The sequence below is a fragment of the Hyperolius riggenbachi genome, chromosome 2 (assembly GCF_040937935.1).
Source record: "Hyperolius riggenbachi isolate aHypRig1 chromosome 2, aHypRig1.pri, whole genome shotgun sequence".
In the NCBI taxonomy this organism is placed as follows: Eukaryota; Metazoa; Chordata; class Amphibia; order Anura; family Hyperoliidae; genus Hyperolius; species Hyperolius riggenbachi.
In genome coordinates, this window is record NC_090647.1 from 322,611,244 (window position 1) to 322,638,966 (window position 27,723).

The following is a 27,723-nucleotide window of genomic DNA, read 5'->3' on the forward strand; positions in this document are numbered from 1 at the left end:
TGCTACGGATTGTGCATATTGGGGTCATATCTGCTACGGATTGTGCATATTGGGGTCATATCTGCTACGGATTGTGCATATTGGGGTCATATCTGCTACTGCTACGGATTGTGCATATTGGGGTCATATCTGCTACGGATTGTGCATATTGGGGTCATATCTGCTACGGATTGTGCATATTGGGGTCATATCTGCTACGGATTGTGCATATTGGGGTCATTTCTGCTACTGATTGTGCATATTGGGGTCATATCTGCTACCGATTGTGCATATTGGGGTCATATCTGCTACCGATTGTGCATATTGGGGTCATATCTGCTACCGATTGTGCATATTGGGGCCATATCTGATAACGATTGTGCATATTGGGGCCATATCTGCTACCGATTGTGCATATTGGGGCCATATCTGCTACCGATTGTGCATATTGGGGCCATATCTGCTACCGATTGTGCATATTGGGGCCATATCTGCTACCGATTGTGCATATTGGGGCCATATCTGCTACCGATTGTGCATATTGGGACCATATCTGCTACCGATTGTGCATATTGGGGCCATATCTGCTACCGATTGTGCATATTGGGACCATATCTGCTACCGATTGTGCATATTGGGGCCATATCTGCTACCGATTGTGCATATTGGGGCCATATCTGCTACCGATTGTGCATATTGGGGCCATATCTGCTACCGATTGTGCATATTGGGGCCATATCTGCTACCGATTGTGCATATTGGGACCATATCTGCTACCGATTGTGCATATTGGGGTCATATCTGCTACCGATTGTGCATATTGGGGTCATATCTGCTACCGATTGTGCATATTGGGGTCATATCTGCTACCGATTGTGCATATTGGGGTCATATCTGCTACCGATTGTGCATATTGGGGTCATATCTGCTACCGATTGTGCATATTGGGGTCATATCTGCTACCGATTGTGCATATTGGGGTCATATCTGCTACCGATTGTGCATATTGGGGTCATATCTGCTACCGATTGTGCATATTGGGGCCATATCTGATAACGATTGTGCATATTGGGGCCATATCTGATAACGATTGTGCATATTGGGGTCATTGGACGTTTTTTGTTAAAATCTGCTCACATTACGTGTATTTTCTTGAGAAAACCTGCACAATTATGTGAATTTTCTGGGAAAAGGGTCACCAAAACTTGGGCCCTCTGTCTTTGCGTTGCACTTTTAAAGGGAACCCGAGGTGAGAATAATATTGAGGCTGCCATATTTATCTCCCTTTAAGCAATACCAGTTGCCTGGCTGCCGTGCTGGTCCTCTGCCTCTTATTCTTTCAACCATAGACCCTGAACAAGCATGCAGCAGGTCAGGGGTTTCTGACAATATTGTCAGAACTGACAAGATTAGCTGCATGGCTTGTTTCTGGTGTAATTCAGTTCACTACTACAGCCAAATAGATCAGCAGGGCTGCCAGGCAACTAGTATTGTTTAAAAGGAAATAAATATGGCAGCCACCATATCACTCTCACCCTGGGTTCACTTTAAATTACAGTTAACCCCGCCCTCATCCGGTCATGACCACGCCCATTTTTTGCCGCGTCGCAGGTTGTAGCCACACCCATTTTTTGCCGCTCATCAGCTCCCCCAGAAATTGGTCCAGCACCTGCATAGCACCCCCTAAAAAAATTTCCTGGAGCCGCCACTGGGTAGGCACTATACATACACAGGTCTATCTCATTATGTCACATGTCACTTTGGGTATCCTTTAAGTTGAACATCTGTTGCTGCTCACTATTTTCTCACGGTCACCTGGTATAAATTATTTTCTTTATTCTTAAATGTTTCCCCTTATTTTGTGTTTTGTTTTTTCTTTTGCTCTTGCAGGTGTTCCTGGTTCGAAAAATTACTCCACCTGACAATAACCAGTTGTATGCAATGAAAGTGCTCAAAAAGGCAACACTGAAAGGTAAGCAAGGAATATTCGAGCCCATTTGGTTTTTATTTTTTCCCCCTATAGTTGGAACTGGTACTTGTGAATTTGATTTTCAAAGCTGAATTGCAGACAGAGATATAAAAGTGCCATACTGTTTCCAAATGTCATTCCAAGATCTTTATATTTCAGGGTAAGCCAGTGTTGTGAGTCAGACTCCGCTTAGCCAGAAGGCACTGCCAGCAATCTGACCTTACTTTTCTCTCTGGCTCTTCAGCAAGCAAAGGCAAGTCAGGGGATCCTGATTGGACAGTGCAGACCAGCAGCACACAGTGCCTTCACTGTAGTAATTTACATCTGTAATGATAGCACCTGACACTCTGACTTGCATGGCAGTGCTGCTCCACCCCGTCTATATACAGACAACTGTTTTGCAGGGGAATACAAGCTGTCTAGTATTTGTATTACATTTATAGAAAAAGATGTTTTAACGAATTCACACTTGAACTGGTACATTTTGTATTTGCCTGAGTTTTGTTCGTAGTTATACATGTTAAATAAACCTGGATTACAGTACAATTTGTCATTTCATATCTCTACCTGGTAGCCAAGTTTTCCTTATTACATGAGCACACTTGGCTTCCATCTTTGTACTACTGCTTGCAGAATCCACAAACGTTAGATGCCATGTGTCTGATCTGGGCTGCCACATGACAGCTGTTTGTGGGAGACTTGCTTGGCTGTGTTTGTAAACCATGCCATGGTTGGTGTCTGTACCACTCTCACCACTCATTCTCAATCACCTTCCCGCCCCATTTCACCAGAGACCTAACAGTGATGCTGCGCCAAGCCAAGCATTTCTGTCCTATATCCGTCATCTGACAGAAGTGCAGTCATAGGTGGCGTTGTGGGTAAAACTCTAGCCTTGCAGTGCTGGGTCCCCGGTTTGAATCAAGGCCTTCCACATCCCAAAAATGTACAGATAAGTTAATTTGCATCTGTCCAAATGGTCCTAAGAATATGGCGGACATGTGACTATGGTAGGGATTAAATTGTGACTCTGAGGGACTGCTAGTAACAAGGTTAAATACTGTGTACAGTGCTTCGGAAGATGCAATCACTATATAAAATAAAGGAAAAGTGCTTTCTGAATGTCCTCCAATGCCTATGAGGAAACTGTGATCTCTCGTGGCAAGTCTGTGGGTTATGGCTTACATCTTAAAGGGAACCTGAAGCAAGAAGAATATGGAGGCTGCCATATTTATTTTCTCTTAAGCAATACCCAGTGTTCTCCCCAGAAATGTTTACCAGCCGGGTGGCATGAAGAAGTAGCCGGGTTACAAGAAAAAGCCGGGTGGGGCAAGATGAGAGAATACAGGGCTGGTGCTTTTCTGCACAACTCTGCTTACAGCATAGGAGGAGGTGAGCCAATGCCAGTCGGGTGCTCATCAAAACTAGCCGGGTATAGCACCAGGCTAAAAGAGCCTGGGGAGAACGCTGAATACCAGTTGCCTGAGAGTCCTACTGATCTATTTGGCCGCAGTCGACTGAATCACACTCAGGAAGCATGCAACGAGCATGAGGCGCCTGGTGTACACACAGAGGTGTCTGGTGTATCCTGGACCCTATGCTGATATATACTCCGCCTTTTTTATTGCCTCATGAAGCAAGATCATGCCTGTGAAATGGATTGCAACATTGTATTTGGAGTATGTCAACAAGTTTCTTTCTTGAATCCGACAGTCTGTGTCTGCTTCAGGGAGGTAAGACCACCACTGCCTCCTTAGCCTTTTAACCACTTCAGCCCTCAGTCGTTTTCACTTTATGCATCCGAGTAATGTTCACCTCCCATTCATTGGCCTATAACTTTATCACCACTTATCACAATGAACTGATCTATATCTTGTTTTTTTCCGCCACCAATTAGGCTTTCTTTGGGTGGTACATTTTGCTAAGAGCTACCTTACTGTAAATGCATTTTAACAGTGAGAATAAGAAAAAAATGGAAAAAAAAACATTATTTCTCAGTTTTCGGCCATTATAGTTTTAAAATAATACATGCCTCCATAATTAAAACCCACGTATTGTATTTGCACATTTTTCCCGGTTATTACACTGTTTAAATTATGTTCCTATCACAATGTATGGAGACAATACTTTATTTGGAAATAAAAGTGCATTTTTTACGTTTTGCATCCATCACTATTTACAAGCTTATAATAAAAAAAAAAGGAAATATTTCATCTTTACATAGATTTAAAAAGTTTAGACCCTTAGGTAAATATTTTTTTTTTTTATTGAAATGTTTTTTGGTTTTTTTATTAAACATTTTATTTTGGTATTTTTGGGAGGGTGGGATGTAAATAGTAATTTAATGTAAATATGTTTATTTATTTTTTTTAATGTAGATGTAGTTTTACTTTTTGGCCACAAGATGGCAACCTTAGGTTTGTTTACATGACGTCACTCTAAGCGTAACATGTACGCTTAGAGGGACGTAGGAGGCAGAAAAAACAAGGCTTCCGAGAGAAGCTGTCGCTTTTTCTGCAGGGGAAGGGAATCAGTGATCGGGCACCATGGCAGTGATTGATTCCTGGGCTAACGATCCATGTCCGGGAGCGCGCGCAATCGGCCACGGGAGCGCACATGGCCTCCTGGATGTAGCTCTACGTCCAGGAGGACAAAGTGGTTAAAACTTTTTTTTTTTTCTTTCCTTTGGCGCCTCTGTACGCTGTGTACTATACCAGTGTCCACCCCGGGTGAAGGGGTGTTTTACCCCCTTCTTTCTTCTGATCTACAAAGAGCGACCTCTTAATCCTGAGTGGGGACAGGTCTAATCTCCCTACCTGCATTTACAGTGGTTGCCTTGGAGGTAACCCTGGTTTGTGATTATCTACTCTACATTTATCAACCTATACCAGTACATACCGGTACTACACTATTTTGGGCTCTCTGTGTCCTCTCCTTTCTATGCACAGCTGATGGGGCAAGGCTGTATGTCCGTGCCCCACAGGACTACTGCAAGCTTCAATTACTCATTAAGTCAGCTGCATGAAGGGAAATTCTCTGATGCTATGTATTCTTGGGTTGACATAAACCAATGTCAAAATGAATTATTTACCAGTAAATTAGTTTTTAGTATAATACTTCTCTGGAAATGTGCACTTTATTGTAAATGATAATGTAGTGTGTTTATATTTTGAGACAATTTTAAACCTGTGAAGTACACATTGACCACAGCAGTATTTCCTCTGTCTGCAGTGAGAGATCGTGTAAGAACCAAAATGGAGCGTGATATTTTGGCCGATGTTCATCACCCTTTTGTAGTGAGACTACATTATGGTAAGGCTGAGCCTCTTTGGTAGAGAGTTTGTTTAAATATATAGTCATGCTGCAGTAGCTCTGCATTATGTTACATCTACAGTGTGTCATTTTTCCAAACAATGTTAATACCAGAAACGCTTTGTTTTATAGCATTCCAGACAGAGGGCAAACTTTATCTGATCTTAGACTTTTTACGTGGTGGAGACCTCTTTACTCGTCTTTCTAAAGAGGTTAGTAAAACGACTGCTTCTTTCACAATGACATTAGCACACATTTACCATTTGCTTCTTCGTTTTATTTCTGTCCCTTATTTATCCTGAATTCCAGTTATCTGTGTTATGAGTTTTGTCACTGAAATGGACCTAAAGCTTACTACGCATCCTGCAGTCTAAGCAAGCTATTGAAGTAAAATTCCTGAATTAACTTAAAACTCCACAGTTCTTCCCTCTGCCTTCAAACATTCCAGGCCTTTTAGGCAAATTTAAACGAAAAAAAAAAATGTTGCAGATCCCTATATTTTAATCTTTGTTCAAGGTTTATATGACTGGTACTGGACCTTCATGTTCCTGAACAGCCAGAATTCATCATTCCCTCACTCCCCTGGAGCCTGTCAGTCTGAGCCACACCCCTTCTATAGTGAGCTGTGCCTGTCAGTCTGAGCCACACCCCTTCTATAGTGAGCTGTGCCTGTCAGTCTGAGCCACACCCCTTCTATAGTGAGCTGTGCCTGTCAGTCTGAGCCACATCCCTTCTATAGTAAGCTGTGTATAGGAGGATGAGTGGGAATTGTGTCCCCTCCCATAATTCTTTAAAAGGGTGCTGTATCTTTGACAGGGCTGTGTAGAGGAATGAGGAAAAAAAAAAGGGGGGCACCAGTTCAACCATTATAAATTGAGTGGTAACTCCCCCTTCCCCACATAGCAGAATTAGAAACAGCAGGAAGCTTTTGTCACTACTGAGAATAAAATGTTCCTTTTTCTTTTTTTATACTTCAGGAATACTTTTAAAGTTGTGTACACACATCCAGTTTTGATTGACCAATTTTACAACCTCCATATAGTATGAGGGCTTATCAGGAAAATCTGTTATATTCAAAATTTGTTGGCCTCCATACTACATGGAAGTTATAAAAGTGGCCACTCAAAATTGGATGTGTATGCACCCTAACTGAATAAATTTGATAAAGCTTCAAGTAAACGTGAGATATGGGGGGGCTTTTACTTATCTGGGGCATCTTTCAGGTCACTATGGGTCCCCTTCGTTGTTCTGCTGACAACCCAATTAAAACCTTGAACCTGTCTCGGTCGCACAGTTTGGATCATTTGCTGTTCGCCTTCTGTGACCTGGCTGGGTCGCACACTTTAGGGCATTCGGTGTTTGGCTGCACGCCTCCCTGATCGCGATCAGCACTGGGGGAGACTGGCTACAATACATCTCATCCAAGCTCGGTCCCTGGCTGAAGTGGGAAAACACTCACACTGCTGCATGGTCTGCCTACAGATTGGGTGAACCCTGTTCATCGTGGTCATATGGCTAATTTTCTTTCACTTAAAGTGCGCCCATCCTCCTTTTAGTTTGACAGACTGCTCAGTAAACTCAAAATGGACTAGTTGAGAACTGCATTGATTTTTCAATGACATTAGCAGAAGGAGGCTATGAAATTTTTTTATTTTTTTTTTCAGGCAGTGGATTGCTTTGTCATTTGTGTGTTGAATTGAATGACTCCGATCCGGATTAGCAGCAGACCCTGAAGTTGTACAGTGCATCTATGCAATATAGATACAATGCTTTTCTGGCATAATGTGCTCTGAGCCTTACTGTAAAAAAATAATCCTAGGGCAAGCAAGTTTAAGTAGCATTGGTAGCATATGCATGTTTTCATATCAGATGCAAGAGAGAGATGACCGGCACTACTGGAGATAGATTTTAGTCTTCAGATGTACACAGATGTAAACGTACTATATTTAGCATGGAATGTACCTGCTGGATGAGCGGGAGGTGAGTGCAGGCCAATGACACTGCCTGACAGCCGTTCCACTCAAAGCGAGCTTCCTCCAAGGCAAAGATTCCACGGTGCCCTGCACCCACTGCCTGCTCATCCAGCAGGTACATTGCACACGAAGTATAGTATGTTTACACCTGTGTACATCTGAAGACTAAAGCAAACTCCAGTAGTGCCAGACATTTCTCTCTTTCATCTGATTTGCAGACTGTTACTTCACAATTTAGAGCACACTGAATGCTTTATGCTGGTTGGAGGCCTATAGCACATCAGCTATATAGGTTGTCAGTTTCCTGCATTTCTCCATTGTTGTATGTTTTCATATCATCCTGCTGCATGTTTCTTCTGGTACACTTCAAAGGCTTTGAAGTGGATATTTCCAATTGCGATTGCTCTGGGAATATTTAAAATGGCGCTTGTAGTGGGTCCCAGGCCCTAGCCTGTACTTTCCTCTAGTGGTGTCTTGGCTGATGTCCCTTTCAAATCTGGACTACCCGTGTGCAGCTGCATTTTCTGCGCTGCGCATTGTTGCACCATCTCTGGTGGCTTACGATGTGCTGTGCATCCAGTGGCCTGTAGTTAGGAGAGCAGGTACCTGCAGAATGTCTGCTGAAAGGAATTAGCTGGGATGATGCTCTGTCAGTTCCTGAATTGCTGGTAGTCAGCCACTTCATTGGTATATTTAGCTGTTTCCTGTAATTCAGCTTGCAGCGTTTCCTCCATGAACTCAGTTACTGCTGTGAATTGTAATATTTGCTGAAACCGTTTTGCAAATAACAGCTGCAAGTTTTTGATTGACAAATATACTATAGCTGTCATGTTGTAAACTTTAAAAGCTCAAAAATATATAAACATTAAGAATACTTCATTTTGGAAGCTATCACATTTTGTGAGAAATACAGAAGATGCCCCAACTTACTAAGCCTCACTTTACTTCTGCTGTTTTGTCTAAACATGTCCCACTAAGGTGTGAGCTGTGCAATGTTACAGCACGCAACCTTTTTGACATATGGTGTTTGCCAAGTACTCCCAAATGTGAATAACATGTTATAGTACTCAATATTTCTTTATAAATGCTCTTCAAAAATTCCTTTATGCTTTTAATTAACTGAAAATACTTATTCAGCCTGTATATATGATTTATCATTTTTAAAACCTCCAAAACTCACTAGTTGCCTGACAGGTTTAAATTATTAATTTCAACCAATGTTACCCCCATAGAACATAGGTTCTGTAGGAATTAGGAAAACTTGGTTGAACTGAGATAAAATAGAAGTAACTGATTTAACACTGAAGTAACTGAATTCCCTCTGAATTTGAAGTCAAGAGTGATTGTTGGTAAATAAAAAAATCAAACGTGGTAACAGTCAGGTAAGTATACCTGAACTGACATGTGACATTCGATGTACATGTAGTACCTATCTTATTTAGAATTTGTCTAAAAGTGGCCACACACTTACAGATTTACAGCAGGTTCGACCATCAGATAGATTTCTGTCAGATGCCTGTCCTGTCTAATCTGACAGGAATCTATCTGATGTGTGCCACACACTAGTAACAAATTTCCAATAGATTTCAGAATGAAATCTATTGAAAATCTATCTAAATGCATTATTGGACCATTAGATCCAGTGCAACTCCATAAGCAATCAATCTGCTGCCTGCAGCAGATCGACTTAGATCTTCCATCCTGTCAGATCAAATCGATTGAAATCAGCCGCAAATCAATTGGCCAATCGATTGGCAATCTCTTTCCAATCGATCAATAGATCGAAGGCTGAAATCGGCCAGTGTATGGACCCCTTTATTTTAAGAACCATTAAGCCCAATCTACACGATACGATTCTTTGTGGGATTAGATTACGATTCTTTTTACGATACGATTAAATCCAACATGTCCGATCGGGATTCAATTCGATTCGCCATTGTTCTGCAATGGTGAATCGAATCCCGATCGGACATGTCTGATTTAACCACTTCAGGATTCGGCGTACGCTTAACTACGCCCCTGAATCCTGAAGTGGATTGCATGGAAAGTTCCATGTCAGTTCACGGAGGGTGTCTCCGTGAACACCCTGCGAGCCGCCGATCGTGGCTCGCAGGGTAAATGTAAACACACGGGGAAGATCTTCCCCGGTGTTTACATGTATACGGCGCTGCTGCGCAGCAGCGCCGTGGCAGAGATCGGCGATCCCCGGCCTCTGATTGGCCGGGGACCGCCGGCACCTGATAGGCTGAAGCCTATCCTATCCGGCGCAGGACGGAATTCCGTCCTGCGCCGCTCACAGGGGGAGGGAGGGAAGGGGAAGGAGGCCAGGAAGCGCTGCGGAGGGGGGCTTTGAAGAGAGCCCCCCCCCCGCAAGCGCAAGCAGCCGGCGGCGATCAGACCCCCCAGCAGGACATCCCCCTAGTGGGGAAAAAAGGGGGGGGAAGTCTGATCGCCCTCGCTGCCAGCTGATCGGTGCTGCGGGCTGGAGAGCCCACGCAGCACCGATCAGCAAAATACCCCCCTGGCACAGAAGTGGTTAATAGGATCGTAAATAGAATCATAATCGAATCGCAAAAAGAATCGTATCGTGTAGATTGGGCTTTAGATCAGTGCTTTTATCTAAGCAAATGAGGCAGTAGAAGGCAGCCATGGCTGTCCTGAAAAGTAAATAAAAGGCAAGATGCATTTATCTGTCTGCATAAAATCTTCTGATAACATAGTTATATGGTAATTCTGTGTGGGACCTGAATGGACCAGATTCTACCTCATAGGGTCATGACTGCTGTTCACACTTCCCATTTGAATTGCAGTCCTCGGCAGTGGTAGAAACTATTTGGAAAGGGACTGTATTTGTAGTTGTGCATTTTCTTTTTCAGAATTTCATATTAATGTTGTTAGTAGCAAAAAAGTTTCTGTACCGTGTTAGCCAAACAAATTATATAGGTAGAAAAAAAACGTTTTGTAAGAAATAATACCTTTTAATGTGTTTTACTTCAGCTTACATCTGGAAATATGCCTGAAGAAGGGGACTAGATCTCAGAAAGCTTGCATCATTTAACTCTATTAGTTAGCCATTAAAAGGTATTATTTCTTACAAAACGTTTTTTTTCTACCTATATATTAATGTTGTTAAAGTGAGCTTAATTTTTTCCCAGATTTTAATTAGAAGCCTCCCACAAGTTAGCTTCTTGATTGAAGTATTACTAAATTTTTAATTTCACGATGTAAGGTGCAAAAAATAGTTTATTTTATGTGCATTACTAGCCAGGAGGAGTTCAGTCTTGAGGTTGCTAGATGATGACTTGGTTTTCTGTCAGATCGTTTGTAATTCCTCTCTTCTGACCTTCAAAGGTTTGGACACTAGTGGAAATGGTTACCACTATCACAGGCTCTGATGCCTTCATTAAGTTGCAGTGTTTGACTCGTACTTCCAATATGTTTCTATATTTCTCAGGTATTGCCGACATTGGGTGCTGTTAGTCTGACTGTACTTTTAACTAGAATCCTATTTCTCAAGTGTCATTACAGTACACACCCTTAAGTTATGATGAGCAATATTTGTTGGTTTTCCTCATTTCATTCTGTTGAAAAAAAATGCCCATTAGAAGGGAGGTATTGACAGTCTCGCTGTATGTGTGTCCCTTTTTAGGTAAGCAGGAATATCCTATAGGTATGCTGTCTTTACATCTGTGTACACCTAGTAGTAAGGTTTAATGGCTTGTTTTACTTTAGGTTATGTTTACTGAAGAGGATGTTAAGTTTTACTTGGCTGAGCTGGCTTTGGGCTTAGATCATCTGCACAGCTTGGGTATCATTTATCGTGATCTCAAGCCTGAGAAGTAAGTGTAATCAGTGTGCCTTTCTGTATATGATGATTTTTAAAACTTTTATTTTCAAAGTTTTTGACAGTGCAGTGTTCCAAAATTTCTAATTAAAAAAAAAAAAGTCAAAAGGGGTATGCAAATGACTTTGGTAGTAAACTGCAAGGTCCCACTACTAAATTAAACCCCAGGTAGCCCAGCCGCTAGAGAATTGCAGATACCTGCCACAGCTGCAATTCCCACCTTTCTTCAGGACTTGGCTGGCCATAACCTATATATAATATACACTTCCTAAAATGCTCCAATAGAAGGAACATATTTATAAATATGCCCTGAATGCTATTGAAAAGCATTGTAGTTTTAAGGGAAAATTTTATTTACATTTATTTCTTATACATTGTTTTAATACTAAAACGAAGGGTATCTTTTTATTTATAAATATAGAAATATCACAGGTGAAAATGTTGGGTGCATTTATAGCTCCTCCTAATGGTTTGACTGGCACGCTTTTTTTTTTTTTTTTTTTTTTTTTTTTTTATACAAAAAGGTCTGTTTTTGTTGCAGTGTGTTTTCTCAAAATGGTTTAAAATATGAAAAATAATCATGTGCCTGTGAAACTAGAAGTCTTTCAGAATGCCTTACTGTAATGTTACTTCTATTCCATGGTGCAATGGTAAACATTGGTCCTTGTCAGGAAAAGGTTCAACTTTGCTTTTGAACATAAATCTGCTCCTCCCTTTCCTGCCTAGGTAGCTATTTTGGCTTCCCTGCCAACCTACTCAAAAGACTGGGTAGGTGGGTAGAGAGCTGAACCACTTGCTTGGAAAGTTTTAAAATCACATTGTGATTCACAGGTCTATGTGATTTACTGTGTGACCTATTATTTAGTATTTATATAGCGCCGACATCTTCCGCAGCACTGTACAGAGTATATTGTCTTGTCACTAACTGTCTCTCAGAGGGGCTCACAATCTAATCCCGACCATAGTCATATGTCTAGTGTAGTGTATGTATCGTAGTCTAGGGCCAATTTTGGGGGAAGCAAATTAACCTATCTGTATGTTTTTGAGGTGTGGAAGGAAACTGAAGTGCCTGGAGGAAACCCACACACACGGGGAAATCATACAAACTCCTTGCAGATGTTGACCTGGCTGGGTTTCGAACCGGGGACCCAGCGCTGCAAGGCGAGAGCGCTAACCGCTACGCCACCGTGCTGCACCTGGCTAATAGACTGTCATTATATGTGATTTGGCATGCTTTTCACTATGGGGCAAAGTGTATGTGATTCAAATAAATATACTCTGTACAATGCTGTGGAAGATGTCGGCACTATATAAATACTAAACAAGTGTGCTCCCAGACTTTGAGGCTGCAGACAACACAGTCCCCCATTCCTTTCAGTAGACTAAATGCACTTCCAAAACTATTCAATTAATCTGTCAAATAACAGTCCCTGGCCAGTAGTAGTCTCCCAATAAATAATGTGGCAGGAAGTCTATTCATTTTCTCACCCTTTCCTCTTCATAGGAAATACCATGCTTGCTCAAGTGAGCATCGCCTGGCCTAACATGTTTATAGCTGCAGGCATAAAAACTTGCATACCTAACCATAATCTATTGTTCTTAGATAAAGGGAACCTGAAGTGCAAGGGGTGTGGTGGCTGCCCTAATTCCTTTTAAGCCATAACAGTTGCCTGGCAGTCTTGCCGATCTCTTTGGCTGCACTAATGTCTCATCACACACCTGAAACAAGTATGCTAGTCAGACTTCCGTTAGAAACATCTGATCTGTATGTATGTTCAAGGTCTAGGGCCTACTTCGCACTACACGATGCATGCACAAACACTATTTCATGCATGTGCTCCCAAAGCATAGCACATGCATTGCGGTGCGTTGTAGCTCGTATTAGGCCTGAAAGATAAATTGAATTTAAACCGAAATCGTGATCACCAAGATCACAATTTCGGAATCGTCAAAGCGGCGATTATTGCAATCACATAATTTCCACATGGGGAAGTTTGAAGAAGCGGTTTCAAACTTCCCCAAAGTCCCCCTCTCTTGGGCAGATATTAAACATAAGCATGACCCCCCGCCACAGGAACACTTCAGGTTCTTACAGATAAAACATTGGATCTCTGCTCTCACGTGAGACAAGGAGTTTCCACTGTTAACCTTATTTTTTGAGAATATGTGCCTCGGAAATCCATCCGGTCCCGGCTCCATATCTGGAATTTACTCCAGACTATCTCGATTAGAATCTGCCAGATTACATCCTTATATTTCAGGCTGGGAAAGGGAACTAGGGCAACATAAGGAAAGTGAGGACTGGTCTGACTGTTGGTCTCGCATAGCCAGTTGCTCCACAAATGTATATGCTATAGAGTCTGCATATAAAGAACTAACTAGGTGGTACCTTGTCCCTTCAAGGCTGCACAAACTCTCGTCAGCTATCGACTCTAAATGTTTCAGGGGCTGTGGAAGGGAGGGCACAATGTATCATATTTGGTGGCAATGCCCGCGTCTTACCTGGTTTTGGAGCAGGATTTTTGGTCTCATACAGTCTCTTTTTCACACCACTATACGAAAAGACCCGTGGCTAGCCCTCTTCCATGGCAAGATTGATGGCCTCACGAGCAACCAAAATAAACTTGCCTCCTTCCTTTTCCTATCTGCTAAAATGACAATAGCAAAGAACTGGAAGAAAACGCCCTCAAATTTTTCAGAGGTCAAAGCACGCATGTCAGAATTCATGGTTAACGAAAAACTAACAAGTTCTACGTAACACACATAACAAATTCCTTCGTATATGGCAACCCTGGATTGATCTTGAGTACCCAGATATAGATGCAAACCTGTTCACAACATATTAGGCTCCACTGGACTCCCTTGGACTCTACCTTCCTCCCTCTCTTCCTTCTTCCTTTTCCTTCTCTTCTTTCTCTGCACCTTTTTTCCTCTCTTTTACCTTTACTGGCTCCTTGGTCAGGAGTAGGGAAACAGAGGGCGAATGGGCAGTTTAGCCCTTCTCTCTCTCTTTTCTAGCCCTGTCTGTGAAGACTGGCCCCCAGTTCTGGTCACTGTGGGGCTTCTAAGGACCGTATTTTATGTTCTTTGTTAACTGTTTAAAGTTAAGGTTGTACATACTGTATATTTAGGTTTGACCTTCCTGGCACGTGATGACTTTGGCTGCCAGAATGCTCGCAAACCAAAATTGCTTCAACTGTGCCGCATATGTGCAACTGTTTCTTTTGTTATTATTGTTGTATTACTTAAAAATCATTAAAAATATTGAAACCAAACAGTCCCAGTGCGTGCGGCCTGCAGCGTTGGACATACCTTCCACACGAGTCCAACGCTGTCCGTCCTCTGTAGCCGTCTGCCAGCTCTTGTGTTTGGCAAAACTCCGGGTTCCTCTGTCACATAACATACAGGAAGTATTCCATGCATTAGAGCCTGCAAGAGGTGGATAGACGGGCATCGCTGGACTTCTGCTGGAAGCTATGTTGAGAACTGATGCAGCTTGGGGGACAGAGGAGGCACAGAGAGACACGGGGCACAGAGAGAAACAAAGCGGGCACAGAGACGCAAAGGGGGGCAAGAGAGAGACCCAGAGGAGACATGAAGAGGCAAAGGGGGCACAAGGAGAGACAGGGGGACAGAGGGGAACAAACAGGCACAGAGGGGGAACAAAGCTTGATTTGAAGAAAATCATGAATCGAGTTGAATCACAATTTCGGGCAGAAATCGCTCAATTCAATGTATTCCTAAAATCGTTCAGGCCTAGCTCGTATGTCGGTGGCCACAACACATAAGAATCTGGATGGAAATGTGCGCTGTACGAGAAAATGTCTCTGGCTGCGTTACATCGCAGCGTGCGGCAACGCACATTGTATTGTGAAAGGAATGCAGAGCTCACACAGTGTGAATGAACCCTGAGAGGCTGAGGAACCGCAGGACAGCCAGGTAATTTGCATTGTTTAAAAAGAAATAAATAGTTCATACTGCGTATTGCTCTCACTTTAGGTGTGCTTTAATTAAATCGGTTTAATCTATTTACTGTTGCCATGGTTTCCAGATAGTTTGCTAAAAACCTTATGCACGGTTGCAGACTGGAGGCAAAATATACCTGATGGAATTAAGATATAAAATGTATGTAGAGAGAATATAGAGTTTTGATTTAAATTGAGGTAACCCTTTAATTACTTACATTCATAGAGTAGATAACCTTAAGTGGATTTTTACATTTTGTGCTTATGTAATTTTGCAGCATATTGCTGGATGAAGAAGGTCATATCAAGTTGACTGGTAAGTTTTGTCGGCCTAACCGTTAATATGCACCTTGCTCCAGAAAGTATGTTTTCAAACAAGAACATAGTCACCATCAATCCAGATTAATTAGGCCAGATCATGTGCAGAAGTAAAATTTAAAAAAAGTCTTTAATGGCCACCTCATGTTTACACAAAATCCATAAGAAAACATTTACTTTATCTCTGTTCAGACGCTGACAGTTGACCATTTTAGATGACAAGTTTAGCTAACAGCATAGGGTAAGAAAAATGTTGTAAATGTAGCCTGTATCTGTGGGTTGTGCTGACATCACCATCAAGATGGCTCATCTTATGCACTTCTTATCTTATGTCCAAAATGGGCACCAGAAATCAGCTCTAGGAAGGAAAGAAACAACCATGAAAATATTGCTCGGTGAGCATATTGCTTAAATATGCAAATGATGTCACATTTGTTGATGGTACGCATTCATTTAATGTTTGCTTTAAACCTGGTACAGACATCCAAGGGCAGTTAGAAGTTGAGGCACAATCAATCCTTCACCCTCTTATACATAAGCTGACTGAACAACGAACTTTCACACTTGGGGCCTCCTGCACCATCTGATGATTAGTAGTGCCACACGAATTACTATGGTAACACTGTCATGGTAACAAGAGGCATTCTTGTTACCATGACAATACACGTGTACTCCCCTGGCATAGTTATTATTATACATTGGATTTATATAGCACCACCAAATTATGCAGCGCTGTACAATAAGTAAGATTACAGACAATAATTTGTGCTTAGTTTTGTAAGCTAGGTGCATAATTCATTCATGTGGAGGATGAGAAATGGGAGAAGCAAAGGGCAGTGCCAGGAGTGTAATTGCCAAGTCTGACTGGCTCCTTTCATCTGTATGTTTGTACAGTACATGACAACCACTTTACCTCCAAGAGTTTTTCTCCTTAAACACCAGAGCATTTCCATTCATTCGCCTGTAACTTTATTACTACTTTTCACCACTACAATTTATTTATTTTTTTTGCTCCACCAGTTAGAATAATTTAATTCTTAGCAAAAAGTACCACTCAAAAAAAAAAGCCTAACTGCATTTTAATGAGAATAGTAAGAAAAAATTCTTTTTCTCAGTTTTCGGCCATTATAGTTTTAAAATACACGCTACTGTAATTAAAGCGCACACATTTTATTTGCCCATTTGGCCCGGTTATTGCAATGTTTAAAATTCTTTCCCTAGTACAATGTATGGCGCCAATATTTTATTTGGAAATAAAAGTGCATTTTTCAGTTTTACGTCCATCACGGTTTACAAGCCCATGATTTAAAAATAACCGTAATATACTCTCTTGACATACATATTGAAAAGTTTAGTCACTAAGGTAAATATTTGTTTTCTATGTGTGTGTGTTTGGCGGGGAGGGGGGGGGGGGATTTAATTTCAATTGTAAATGTGTGAGTTTTTATAGAAAAAAATTTTGTAGGTGTAATCTTACTATTTGGCCACAGGATGTCCTCGTGCGTTCCTTTCTGTTGCGTACTATTAGTACACTATACAGGAAGCAATGTGTGGCCACATTGCTTTTGGTTTTTATGAATGACGCGGCATCTCATTGATAGCCGGCGCTCATTCACATGGGGGACTTGAATTAATAAATGGGAACTGCGTTGCTATTCAATCATACCCCCCCACCCCCCACTACTGATTGGTGGCATTAACGAGCGTGGGAGCGAGCACAGGAGCAAGCGGGAGTGCACGGCAGCAAGGAAGGAGTGTCTACGTCACTGCAAGGTAAAGCAGGGACGTAGATATGTGTGCCAGAGGGAGGGGGAAGTGATGAAAGGAACCTGTCATTTTTCTAACCAGAGTGACAGAAGACTGCAAGGCATTGTGTATGCCTATTGCAGATGTATATCAACATCTTATATCAATAGCTTTAGACACTTCCCAGATAGAGAAATTACATGATTACTACTCATCTAAAAATAACTAACCAATGTTTAATAATACTTGCATTCAACTTCAATGCAGATTTTACGCTGCTTGGAAGTGAGTTAGTCAGATGCACTTCCTGCTGATTTGGATTAGCACAATTCCAAACTGCATACAATTCTCATTACATTTGCTTGCAAGCTGGAATTATTAGCATCTCATTGACCATATCTATTCTTCACTGATCATTTAGTGGCTGAAAGCTGAGAGAGAACAGTGTAAGCCAAGCAATCATAAGCAAGATGTACATCCTAATCTAGTAAACACCATAATTTGACACCTTTATGTGGGCAAGCAGAAGACAGCTGCTCAGTAGAACAAGGATATTGCAGCCAGAGACTTGTTGCCATGGCACACACACACCCTCTTCCCACTTTGTAATAACTGGCATTGGTCATGGGGGTCTGTGAAAATTTTCCCTTTAATCAGCTACCATTGCAGGGTTACAAGAATGAGCATGGACTAGTATTAAACCAAGTGTGAAGGAATAATGTTCTAGGATAACCGCATAATGCAGTGTAAGTGAAATGTTTTTTTTGTAACCGATGTCTTACAACAAATCACTGCAGTAAAGCATTACTGATTTTTAAAGTTCACCCACTGCTCTACAGTGGCCTGAATCTTGTGAGTCTACGCCTGTTTGTCTCAAACAGTATGACAATGAGGAAACCTTAACTTATTCACCCTACATTTTATATGCTAGCAGGTTATGCTAGAGCAGGGGTCCCCAAACGTTTTGTGTCAAGGGCAGGGTCAACATACTTCAGACAGCTGGGGGGCCGGAAGTATACATAAAATGATTTAGAAGTTTTTGAGGGCCAGACAGTGAAGCATACCCAGGTGACAACCTGCAGTCCAATTAGACAGCGGTGTCACCTAATGGGGAATTTGATTGGAAACCAGCGAATTACTGCTTTCTGGCTTCCGTGTGGACGGGTGGTGCCAGCACTGCTATTCTACACTATATGCGGACCACCAAGATTTAAAGGTGTAGCTGACCGCATCTATAAGTAATACATTTTGTGTGTGGGGGGCCGGTAAAGCCTCAGGGGGCCACATTCGGCCCGCAGGCCTTAGTTTGAGGACCACTGTGCTAGAGGTTGGTGGCAATGCACGTTTACAAGAGGCATATTTAAAGAGATGAAAATGAAGGTTTCAGTGGGGCTGATAGCCCCTGTTTGTAAACCGTAAATAAATGCTGCAGCATGTTTTAGTGGCTGCTGAGCTAGAGACTCCTTATAGCTATAGCAATTGACAGGCTTCACAAGCAGAATCTTTGTCAGGCTTACTGAAGCATGTAGCAATCTGAAATGGGTTGGTCATAAAACGTATAGTCTGAGCCTCGGCTCACATTGAGCTAAATCACAAACAGCCCGTTTGAGCAGATAGTGGTGTGTTCTGTCTAGTCTGGAGCAAATGAGTTTCCACCACAGACGTCTGTGGTAAATTCACCCGCTGTCTGGAAAAATTGCACAGGTTATATTTTTGCATTGCATTTACCGGACTGGTTCAGATTTGTTCCGGACTTATTGTGAACGGATCCTGTTAATAGCTTAGGATATCTTGGCTGTCTGTTTTTGGGAACCAGAAAAACGGGCATTTTGGTGTTGCAATGTGAGCCAAGCCTGATTGTAGTCACTCAGCACAGCACTACAGACCTAGGCATTTAGAGGTGCTGTCCAAGAAATGTACTGGGGAGAGATGTACAAAAAGACTCCCGTTGTGGTGCACTGCCACTAATAGCAGTGAAGCAAAAAAAAAAAAAAAAAAAAAAAAAAAAAAGCTTTTGAGGCTGCAGAGGACAGGGAATGCCTTCACAGATTGTCATCAATAACCGAGTATTTTACAGTACTGTTAGCCATCAGTAAAAGCTAGAAGTTTTATATCAGGCTGATATTGATTCAAAACTTCCTGCTCCTCAATGATTATAAACCAATATTTCAGGTCAGAAAATATGTTTGAGTGTATGCAAAAGAATGTCACCCTGTGATCTCTTTCAGACTTTGGACTTAGTAAAGAGGCAATAGACCATGAGAAGAAGGCATACTCATTCTGTGGAACAGTGGAGTACATGGCTCCTGAAGTGGTGAATCGGCAAGGTCACTCACACAGTGCGGACTGGTGGTCTTATGGAGTACTTATGGTAATCGCCCTAAAATATCTGAATAAGAGACATCAAAATACAACCACTTTACTTTGTTGCGGTTGAAGTTCTGATCACTTATTAAATAATGCCCGAACTTAGTAAATTTAGTCTTGTATGTATGCATGTCCCAGACTTGAGGTCTAAACAGATCAGCTATAGCAGCTACAGAAAATCTTATAACTCAATACCCCAATATATTTATCTGTAAATGCCTAGCATTATGCATACTCAGCAGGACTCTTAATAACCTTCCTCTAGAGATCAGTAGGAACATGGAAGACAACACTGTAAACCAACTCGATCCAGAGGTTACAAATACCTGATAAGCACATACCAAGGCTTTGCACTGTCTTGGCTGCTGTCATGCAAAGGCTGAAACCCTCTCAGTAAAATAATTACAAGTACTAGATACCAAGTACAGGGGTGAAATTGCCATCAACCATAAACATGGATGACTTTAAAGAGTCCGAGGTGAGCTCATAAAATAAAAAAGTAGGCTGAGCGGATCAGGTAGCTGCAAAAACCGCTGCTCCTGTGGGCCGCACTGGCCCACTTTTACTTTCGTGACTTCCGAGTCATGACGCTAGAATGAGAGACTGTCTCTCATTCACAGCGTGCAGGGGGCGCAGCCAGGGAGAACCATGTAGGAATGCACCCGTCGGGCGTTTTGAACAGAGAATTTCTCTCCTGTGGTTACCTCAGAGAAGGTGATAAAGTCGCCAATCTGGAGGGGGGGTGCAGAGAGCGGCGGTGGGGAACACACAGAGGCATGTCATGAGGCAGAGAACATGCCTCTGTGTCCCAGCCCCCCCCCCCCTTTCCCCTAGGAACCGCCTCGTGTTCTCTAAAACGTACACCTGAAGTGGAGAAGGCGTCATCTGGATCCCAATAAGTTTTCTCGACTCTGTCCTTGTTCAAGTGACCTGAGTACTTCCAAAGCCTGCCCAAGGAGAGCTGAAAACTCAGTGGGCGCAAATTTGGAACAGGGCGGAAAGAGGACTGGGATTGCTCTATGTGAGCATTCCTTCTCCATAGGTAAGTATCTAACCTAAAGTGCATTTACTCACTTCAGATTTGCTTTAAGATGTATGCTGAGAGGTAACGACACCGACTCTCTGATCCACTTGACATGGATTTACAGTGATGACACTTGTACTGGAGAAATGAGGCTGGATGGTAGTTTAATAGAAAAAGAGATGTTAGCTAAGATGGGGATGGACCTGCCAGCAGGGCACATAGAAAATATTATAGACCCGCTACAATTAGCTATTCCCCAGCTGAATGGTTACCACACTGAGAAGGCAAGGTACTGTAGACTGTAATTTCCAAGTACGGTACTATCAAAGGGTAAGACATCTTAAAGAGTGATCTCAATGTGAACAACAAGATCCAAGCCATCAACGCGTACTCCCTGACGGTATGCTAAGCTAGATAAAATAAGGCATAGACACTGTTTAATTGACCACCTGGAACCGCCTTACAATGTAGAACATCTAGATACCTCACTAGCCAAAAACCGTGTGAACAGAGTCTGGGAAGTATCGTCTTATAGGCCTCAATTCACAAACCATAACAAAATGCGGTAATGCAGAAAACAGATGCGTTTTAGAACAAATTCAGTAAAATCAATTCACTAAGCCTGTTACCGCATGGAAAAGTAAAATTACCGACCAGTGAGGTAAATTACTAACTTGTGCGATAAATACCTTAATACACATAAGAAAATGTTTTTTACTGAATGCTGAAATCTTTGTGCATTGACAAGTAAGCGTATGGTATTTAAGACCAGCTTAGAGCTGTCGGTAACCTACATTCAGACATGCGGTGGAAATGACAGACAAAGCAGATCGCTAATAGGAAGAGCCTCTCTATCTTCCTACTCTATCCATTGATGTTGATGAACTGCTGGGCGGGACATCTCATGTAACCAAACTTGAGATGCAGGAGAAGAGCACATTTGAAAAGGTTTTCAAGTATCCCTTTAGAGCTGCAAGGATGCCTGATAATCTGAGATTCAGAGGACTGGAGGAACCAGTCTGTAACGAGATGCTGGAGGTTTTTTGTTTTTGTTTTTTTTACTTTTATGTTGCACAGCTGTGTGATTCTTCCTAGCGGGGACAAGTGTACAGCTTATCCACCTGACATGCATTTACATTGATGACACTGGGATGACACTCTTACTGGAGAAATGTGGCTGGATGGCCCTCCCTCTCCTATCCCCACACACCTGCTCTGTGTTCTCCGGCTGCACATCAGAAGAAATTCTCTCCCTAGCCTGGCAGCTAGCACCCATAAAGCTCTTCTCACTCCTTTTTGCAAGCTGTCAGATGCATTCAGATAGCGCAGCAGTATTAGAGCAGACTCCCGTGTGAGCACGTTGTGCCCTACATATGCTTACCGAATGAATAGTTCAGTAATTTACCACACTCATATGCAGCATATGGGAACATTTTGTGAATTTTGTGTTAAAAAAAAATGAATGAGCTGCCCTTCCACTGGCCAAATTTTTTCCTGATTTTTATATATGCTAATGCCATTACCACTTTATAGTATCTTGATAAAAGCAAATATCTATAACCTATTTTTTTAAGCCTTAGGGCATATTTCGACTAGGGACGATTTGCAGCATTTTACCACACTCTTATTCAGACATGAAATCGCAGTGTGTTGAAATCAATATGCTGCTTCTAAATTTGCCTGCAGGGAAAAAAACATGGTACTGGCTGCATTTTTTACACGTACTGTATCCGAATCCCCATAGCCATGCATGCCACGGTTAGAGGGATTCAGATGCGTGCTCTCATCAGCACAAGTGCTGGTGTCCATCTTGGAGATTGATGCCGGCACAAATGGAAACTGGCTTAGGGTTAATAATGCTTACAGTTTCTTTAATGAAATAAAAAGTGACATATGCATAACCATAGTTTTTCAACCCCGACTTTAACCATATCCTCATTCATATTGGAAGTGACTGACTTGCACTGCCAATAAGGTTAAGCCAGGTGTTGTTTGGTTTGTTCTCAAAAGCAGATACCATCTTTACCTAATGCAGAAATAAAATGGCTGAGTTTCTATAGTATATAGCAGCCTTTCTCAACCTTTTTACCCCTGGAGGAACCCTGCAAATAACTTTTGGATCTCAAGGAACCCCTGCATTTATTTTGTAGGAGGCATGGTCTTTAAAAGTAGGTGAGGCTGTTTAACTACCACTCATTATACTGTCTCCTTATTCTAGTACTTTTTATTAATGTGCTCATTATTCTGACCCCCGATTTAGTGCTTCTATTTACAGTACCCCTATTATACTGTGCTCTGTTATACCCCCCCCCCCCCCCCCCCCCCCCACGGTAGGGGGAAATGCTACCAGGGAACCCCTGCAGAGTACTCAAGGAACCCTGGGGTTCCTGGTTGAGAAAGCCTGGTATATAGAGCTACAGTATATACTATAGTATAGTAATGAAATGACTTGCATATTAAGCTGTTTCAGCCATCGTGAAAAATACATGAGTAAACTCTGACTCCACTGAGCTGTTTTCCAGCCTTGCACTCTGTTAGGACTACAGTTGCTATGAAACTGGCCAGATATACAAACCTTGCTGTAGGAGTAGTTAGCTGCACTATGGCAAGAGGCGTATTCCTTTTCAACAGCTGAACTATAACCTATTGACTGGCAGCAAACCCTGCTGCTTAGATTTATCAGATTTTGTTGCTGTGGTTAGGTTTGTTTTATATGTACATTAAAGCAAAATTATCAAGTATACATAATGTTGGCCATGAATCCCTGCGATTATACAGTAAAAAGCCAAGCTGAAAATGCTGTTTTTTTTATTATTATAACACAATGAGGGAAGCAAGTTCTAAAGCTGTTCAGCCTCCATATTTGTCACAGTACTGTTTTCCTTTCGGGCCCATTCTCATGAATATTCACTCTTGAGGTTCTCTGCCACTTCACATCACAGCCAACTACCCAGCAATGTGTTCATAAACTCACACCAGCTACTGAAGTGAAGTATAGGTCTGTAGAATACCACTAGGATGCAGACAAGTAAAATTTGTTTGGGCAATAGGTACTTGCGTATTATACCATCTGAAGAGCTTGGCAGTTCCTTGTTTGTTCTGCTTGCTCTGCTACCAAGATTTAACCCTTTTTGAAAAGCTGAAAGTCCTGGCTTTCCGTTACAAGATCAGTGTAATACTCCTTTGCCAAGTTAAAGGGTTTTGAAGAAGGGGTGTCCCCTGCATCGAGAGGTGAAGAGGGGGTATAGCTGGGCTGCTCCTTTGTCTTAATAGTCTCCAGCCCCGGCCAGTAACACACAGAGGTGTAAGGAGGATGTATAGCTTGTCTGCTCCTTCCTCTTCTGTAATGAGACCCCTGCGATAGAAGATGACCTCCCGGGGTGCTGCTGATCATCAATGAAGGGGTTTGTCTGATACTTCTGCAATCACACTTTGTAAAGCCAAGATGCAGGGGACACCCTTCCTTCAGAACCCTCTAACTTGGCAATGGAGCATTACACTGACATGGGACCTGGTGTAATGGAAGCCAGGACTTTCAGCTTTTCAAAAAGGGTTAAATCTTGGTAGTGGAGCAAACAAAACATAAACAAGGAACTGCCAAACTCTTCAGATGGTTTAATATGCAAGTACCGGGTAATATTACCAACATTCCTATGTGCACTATTGTTTAGGGCAACAGCTGATCTTTTTTAGCGAGGAAACAGTGCTGTTAAGTCTGTGTGCATTAGCCCTTTACCAGCTGTGTCAGTTTATAAACATTTCAGAAACTTGGCAAGTTTGCTTTAAGGTGGCACATGGCAAGGGAAATTACACTTCTTCAGTTTCCCAATCATGAGTTTGTTATTGTCAAAATTGATAGATGTCATCTGGTCCTAAAGCAATCAGTGTGTCATGTTATCTTCTATATTTTGCTGTACAGTGTTGATTTAGACCTAGCAATATTTTAGATTAAAAAAAAAAATTGTGGTTCATGACCACATCTTCGCTGCTGGCTATTTTTTATCTTCAGTGTATAAATAATTCAAATGTTTAAAAATAAAATGACTGGGCACTGTAGCAAAAATCATTTTTTTTTTATCTAGCTCCCTTTTGAAAGGCCATCTATGAACAAAAGCTTTTGGCTTTATAAAATAAGGCTTTCAACAGTCATTGCTCAACACAGCTTTGCACTTTGTGTATGTATGTGTATATGTATGTATGTATGTATATGTGTGTGTATGTATATATATATATATATATATATATATATATATATATATATATATATATATATATATATATATATATATATATATATATATATATATATATATATATATATATTTGACACCAGAAATACATTGCAAAAGTTAGTACAAGTACATGTTAATTGCTGCTTTTACCACTCTATCCATGCTAGAGGGCTGAGAAGAGCAGTAGCTCCTATTTTGAAATGACCCATTTTTGCCTGATAATTTTGGGTGTATAACATTTTTGCATCTCCTGTGTATTTTTCATCTTAGTGTGCCATATGTTTTCAGTGGAAGAATTGTCTGGACTGTAGGCTGTCCAGTTTACCAGCAGCTGTTGTATGTGCAGTATGCATAGTTTGTCATTTTCTTGCTGAAATAACGTAAAATATGTCATCTGAATTGAAGTTTATTTGGTCCAAATCCCATGTATATATTATTCATCATTAATGTTGCTTTCCCAGGTGTATTGACTACAGTACATGCTTTTATAAGCCCCTTACCATCATGGATGCCAGATTTGAAAATCATAGACTGATAATATAATAATAATAAGCTGGATGGTCCACCTCATGCTTTAGGTGAAGAATGCACAGTTTATGATCTCCAAACACTCCAAATTTTGTCAGGCCATAGGGCAATTTTTCATTTCTACCTCTGTCATAAATGTGCTCAGGCCCAGATAAGGCAGCAGTGTTTTTGTATCGTATTTATACACTTGATAGGGTTTCTTCTTTTCATAGAGAGCTCTAACTTGCATTTGTGAATGCAGCAACAAAATGCACTCACACAGGCTTCACAGGAAGAATCTTTGTCAGGCTTACTGAAGCCTGTAGCAGTTGAAATGGGTAGGTCATATAAAATCGTCTGAGCCTCGGCTCACATTGCGCTAAATCACAAACAGCCCGTTTGAGCGGATAGTGGTGGTGAATTTGCATAATTTTGTAATGTATATTATGGAATCTCCAAACCTTTTAAGTTTTTGTTGGGAAACATTATTTTATATTGCTGAACTATATTTAGCATTACACAATTTTTCCAGTTGCTGGAATCAGGTTAAAAATGATCATATAATCATATTTGATGTGTTTTGTACCAGATGATTGAAATGATTTTAAAATCCTCTATTTGTTTTCCATTTACTTTTTACACAGCATCCCCTTTTTAAGAAATGGTGTTGTTGACTTTTTTAGTTTTACATGCCTGTTACAATGATCCTTTTACTAAAGAAAAAAAAATGTGCATTCTAAGCGGTGTACAAACTTGAGGTTATAGTTAAGATCTGTTATCTACAGTATACATAGTGGTCCCTGTACAGGCATACATGCAGGGCTCTGATGAGTGCAAAGATCCATAATAGCAGAGGAAGTACTTGTGCCTGTACAGACATCAGACTTTCAATTAAAAGGCCATAAAAGTCTGCGTGGATGAAGTGAAAAGACCTATTTGGGTAGTGTGGTATTATATATGCCTGGCTTCAACTTCACATTATGTCTGATTTTCTTGAGGGTTTGAAGAAAACATAACATCCTGATAGAAGTACACAAGACTTCATGTGTATAAAGTAAAACGGTTTACATATGTGTGAGTTGCATAAACAGGGTTGGGGCAGGTGTAATGCTTATTGCAGTAGCTTATATGAATGCAAATTAAAGTGATTGTATTTACATGGCTTTCCTCTGGGTATGCCCATATCCTAAATGTAAACTGGAGGTTAACTGGTCTCAGCCAAGAATTGGTTTCAGACTATAGCATTAGAATGTAAACCTGTTAAAAGGCAGTTACTAGCGTGTGTGTGTGTGTGTGTGGTGTGTTAGTCATAGAGAGAATCCATGATCCAGTTCTGTATCATGCCTGAAAAGGAAACTTAGTTTTGAAAGCTTTCAAATAAATGTTGTACAGTTAGTCATTAAAGCTATCACTTAAACCACTTTTATAAAGTCTTCAGATGGCATATTTGAATGATTCTGTAGAAAAGCTGCAAAATATGCAATGCCTTATAAATACTACCATAAATCTGCTCTAAAGTAATATGTAGAAGTCATGAAAAGGCATTGGGCTCTATTCACAATTCTTCTCATAAATGACTCATCACCTAAATGATTACAAAAAAATAGCCTTTCTGGACATTTACAAGCAAAATAATCACTTAAAGTAAGTTGTTCCTGATTAATTTCATTTCAATATTACTTTTATTACCTTAATTATATTATATTTTTTGCTCTCTGGGAGCTTAAAAAGGTAACCTAGATAAGGTGAAAACAGATGAAAAAGCTTTGTGAATCATGCCCATTGTGCTTGCAAAGTGCCATTCAGTTACAGAAACCGCAGCAAAGCTTTTTCTTTCATATATTATTTACATACTTATTTTGTTTTTGTGCTTTTTTTTTCCCCTCCCCCCACCCCACCACATTCAGTTTGAGATGCTTACTGGGTCCTTACCATTCCAAGGAAAAGATCGTAAAGAAACCATGACACTAATTTTAAAGTAAGTCACTCTTTCAATAGGTACTCTTGCTCTAATATGAACCTCCATGCAACTGTGTACGAAGTGAGACTGGTTGCTCCTCCCTCCCCCTGGCCAGTTGTCAACATCACTGACAAGTAGGTATTGCACTGGTGGCAGTTTTCCAGCGGCAGTAACTTAGTGAGGGAGGAAGGGTCGGGTAGAAATTTTAATTCCAGCCAGAGTCTCCCATTAACAGTTAGACACAGGTCCACTTTTAAGCATATCAGATTTGGAAATTTGCAATGTCCTAGCTGTTTTGGGTTGTGTGACACAACAGTCCTCTCTGCTTAGGAGGAAGACTTACAAAACCTTGCAGTCTGTGTAAATGAATTTCTGTAACAGGTTGGCTGCAATATTCTATTTGCTAGTTCACGGGAAGTGACTTCACACTGAGTTAAGCTAGAGTTTGTATTCAGTCTACAGTGTCTGGAGCAGTGATACAATAACTGTAATATGCTTCACTTCTGAAGAGATTACAGTAATGTATTTTA

The 27,723-nt window shown here is 41.2% G+C and overlaps 1 protein-coding gene across 5 annotated transcripts in view; it reads left to right on the top strand.

Annotated features, from left to right (window-relative positions):
• The window catches only part of RPS6KA1 (ribosomal protein S6 kinase A1), a 208,722-nt gene that overhangs the window by 150,652 nt on the left and 30,347 nt on the right, over positions 1-27,723 (top strand). For all 5 annotated transcript variants that reach the window (XM_068269245.1, XM_068269247.1, XM_068269246.1 and 2 more), the window contains 7 exons: positions 1,870-1,951; positions 5,177-5,257; positions 5,390-5,469; positions 10,963-11,069; positions 15,318-15,355; positions 19,332-19,474; positions 27,141-27,211. In XM_068269245.1, coding sequence (XP_068125346.1) covers positions 1,870-1,951; positions 5,177-5,257; positions 5,390-5,469; positions 10,963-11,069; positions 15,318-15,355; positions 19,332-19,474; positions 27,141-27,211 — 602 coding nt within the window. The remainder of the gene's footprint in view (positions 1-1,869; positions 1,952-5,176; positions 5,258-5,389; positions 5,470-10,962; positions 11,070-15,317; positions 15,356-19,331; positions 19,475-27,140; positions 27,212-27,723) is intronic.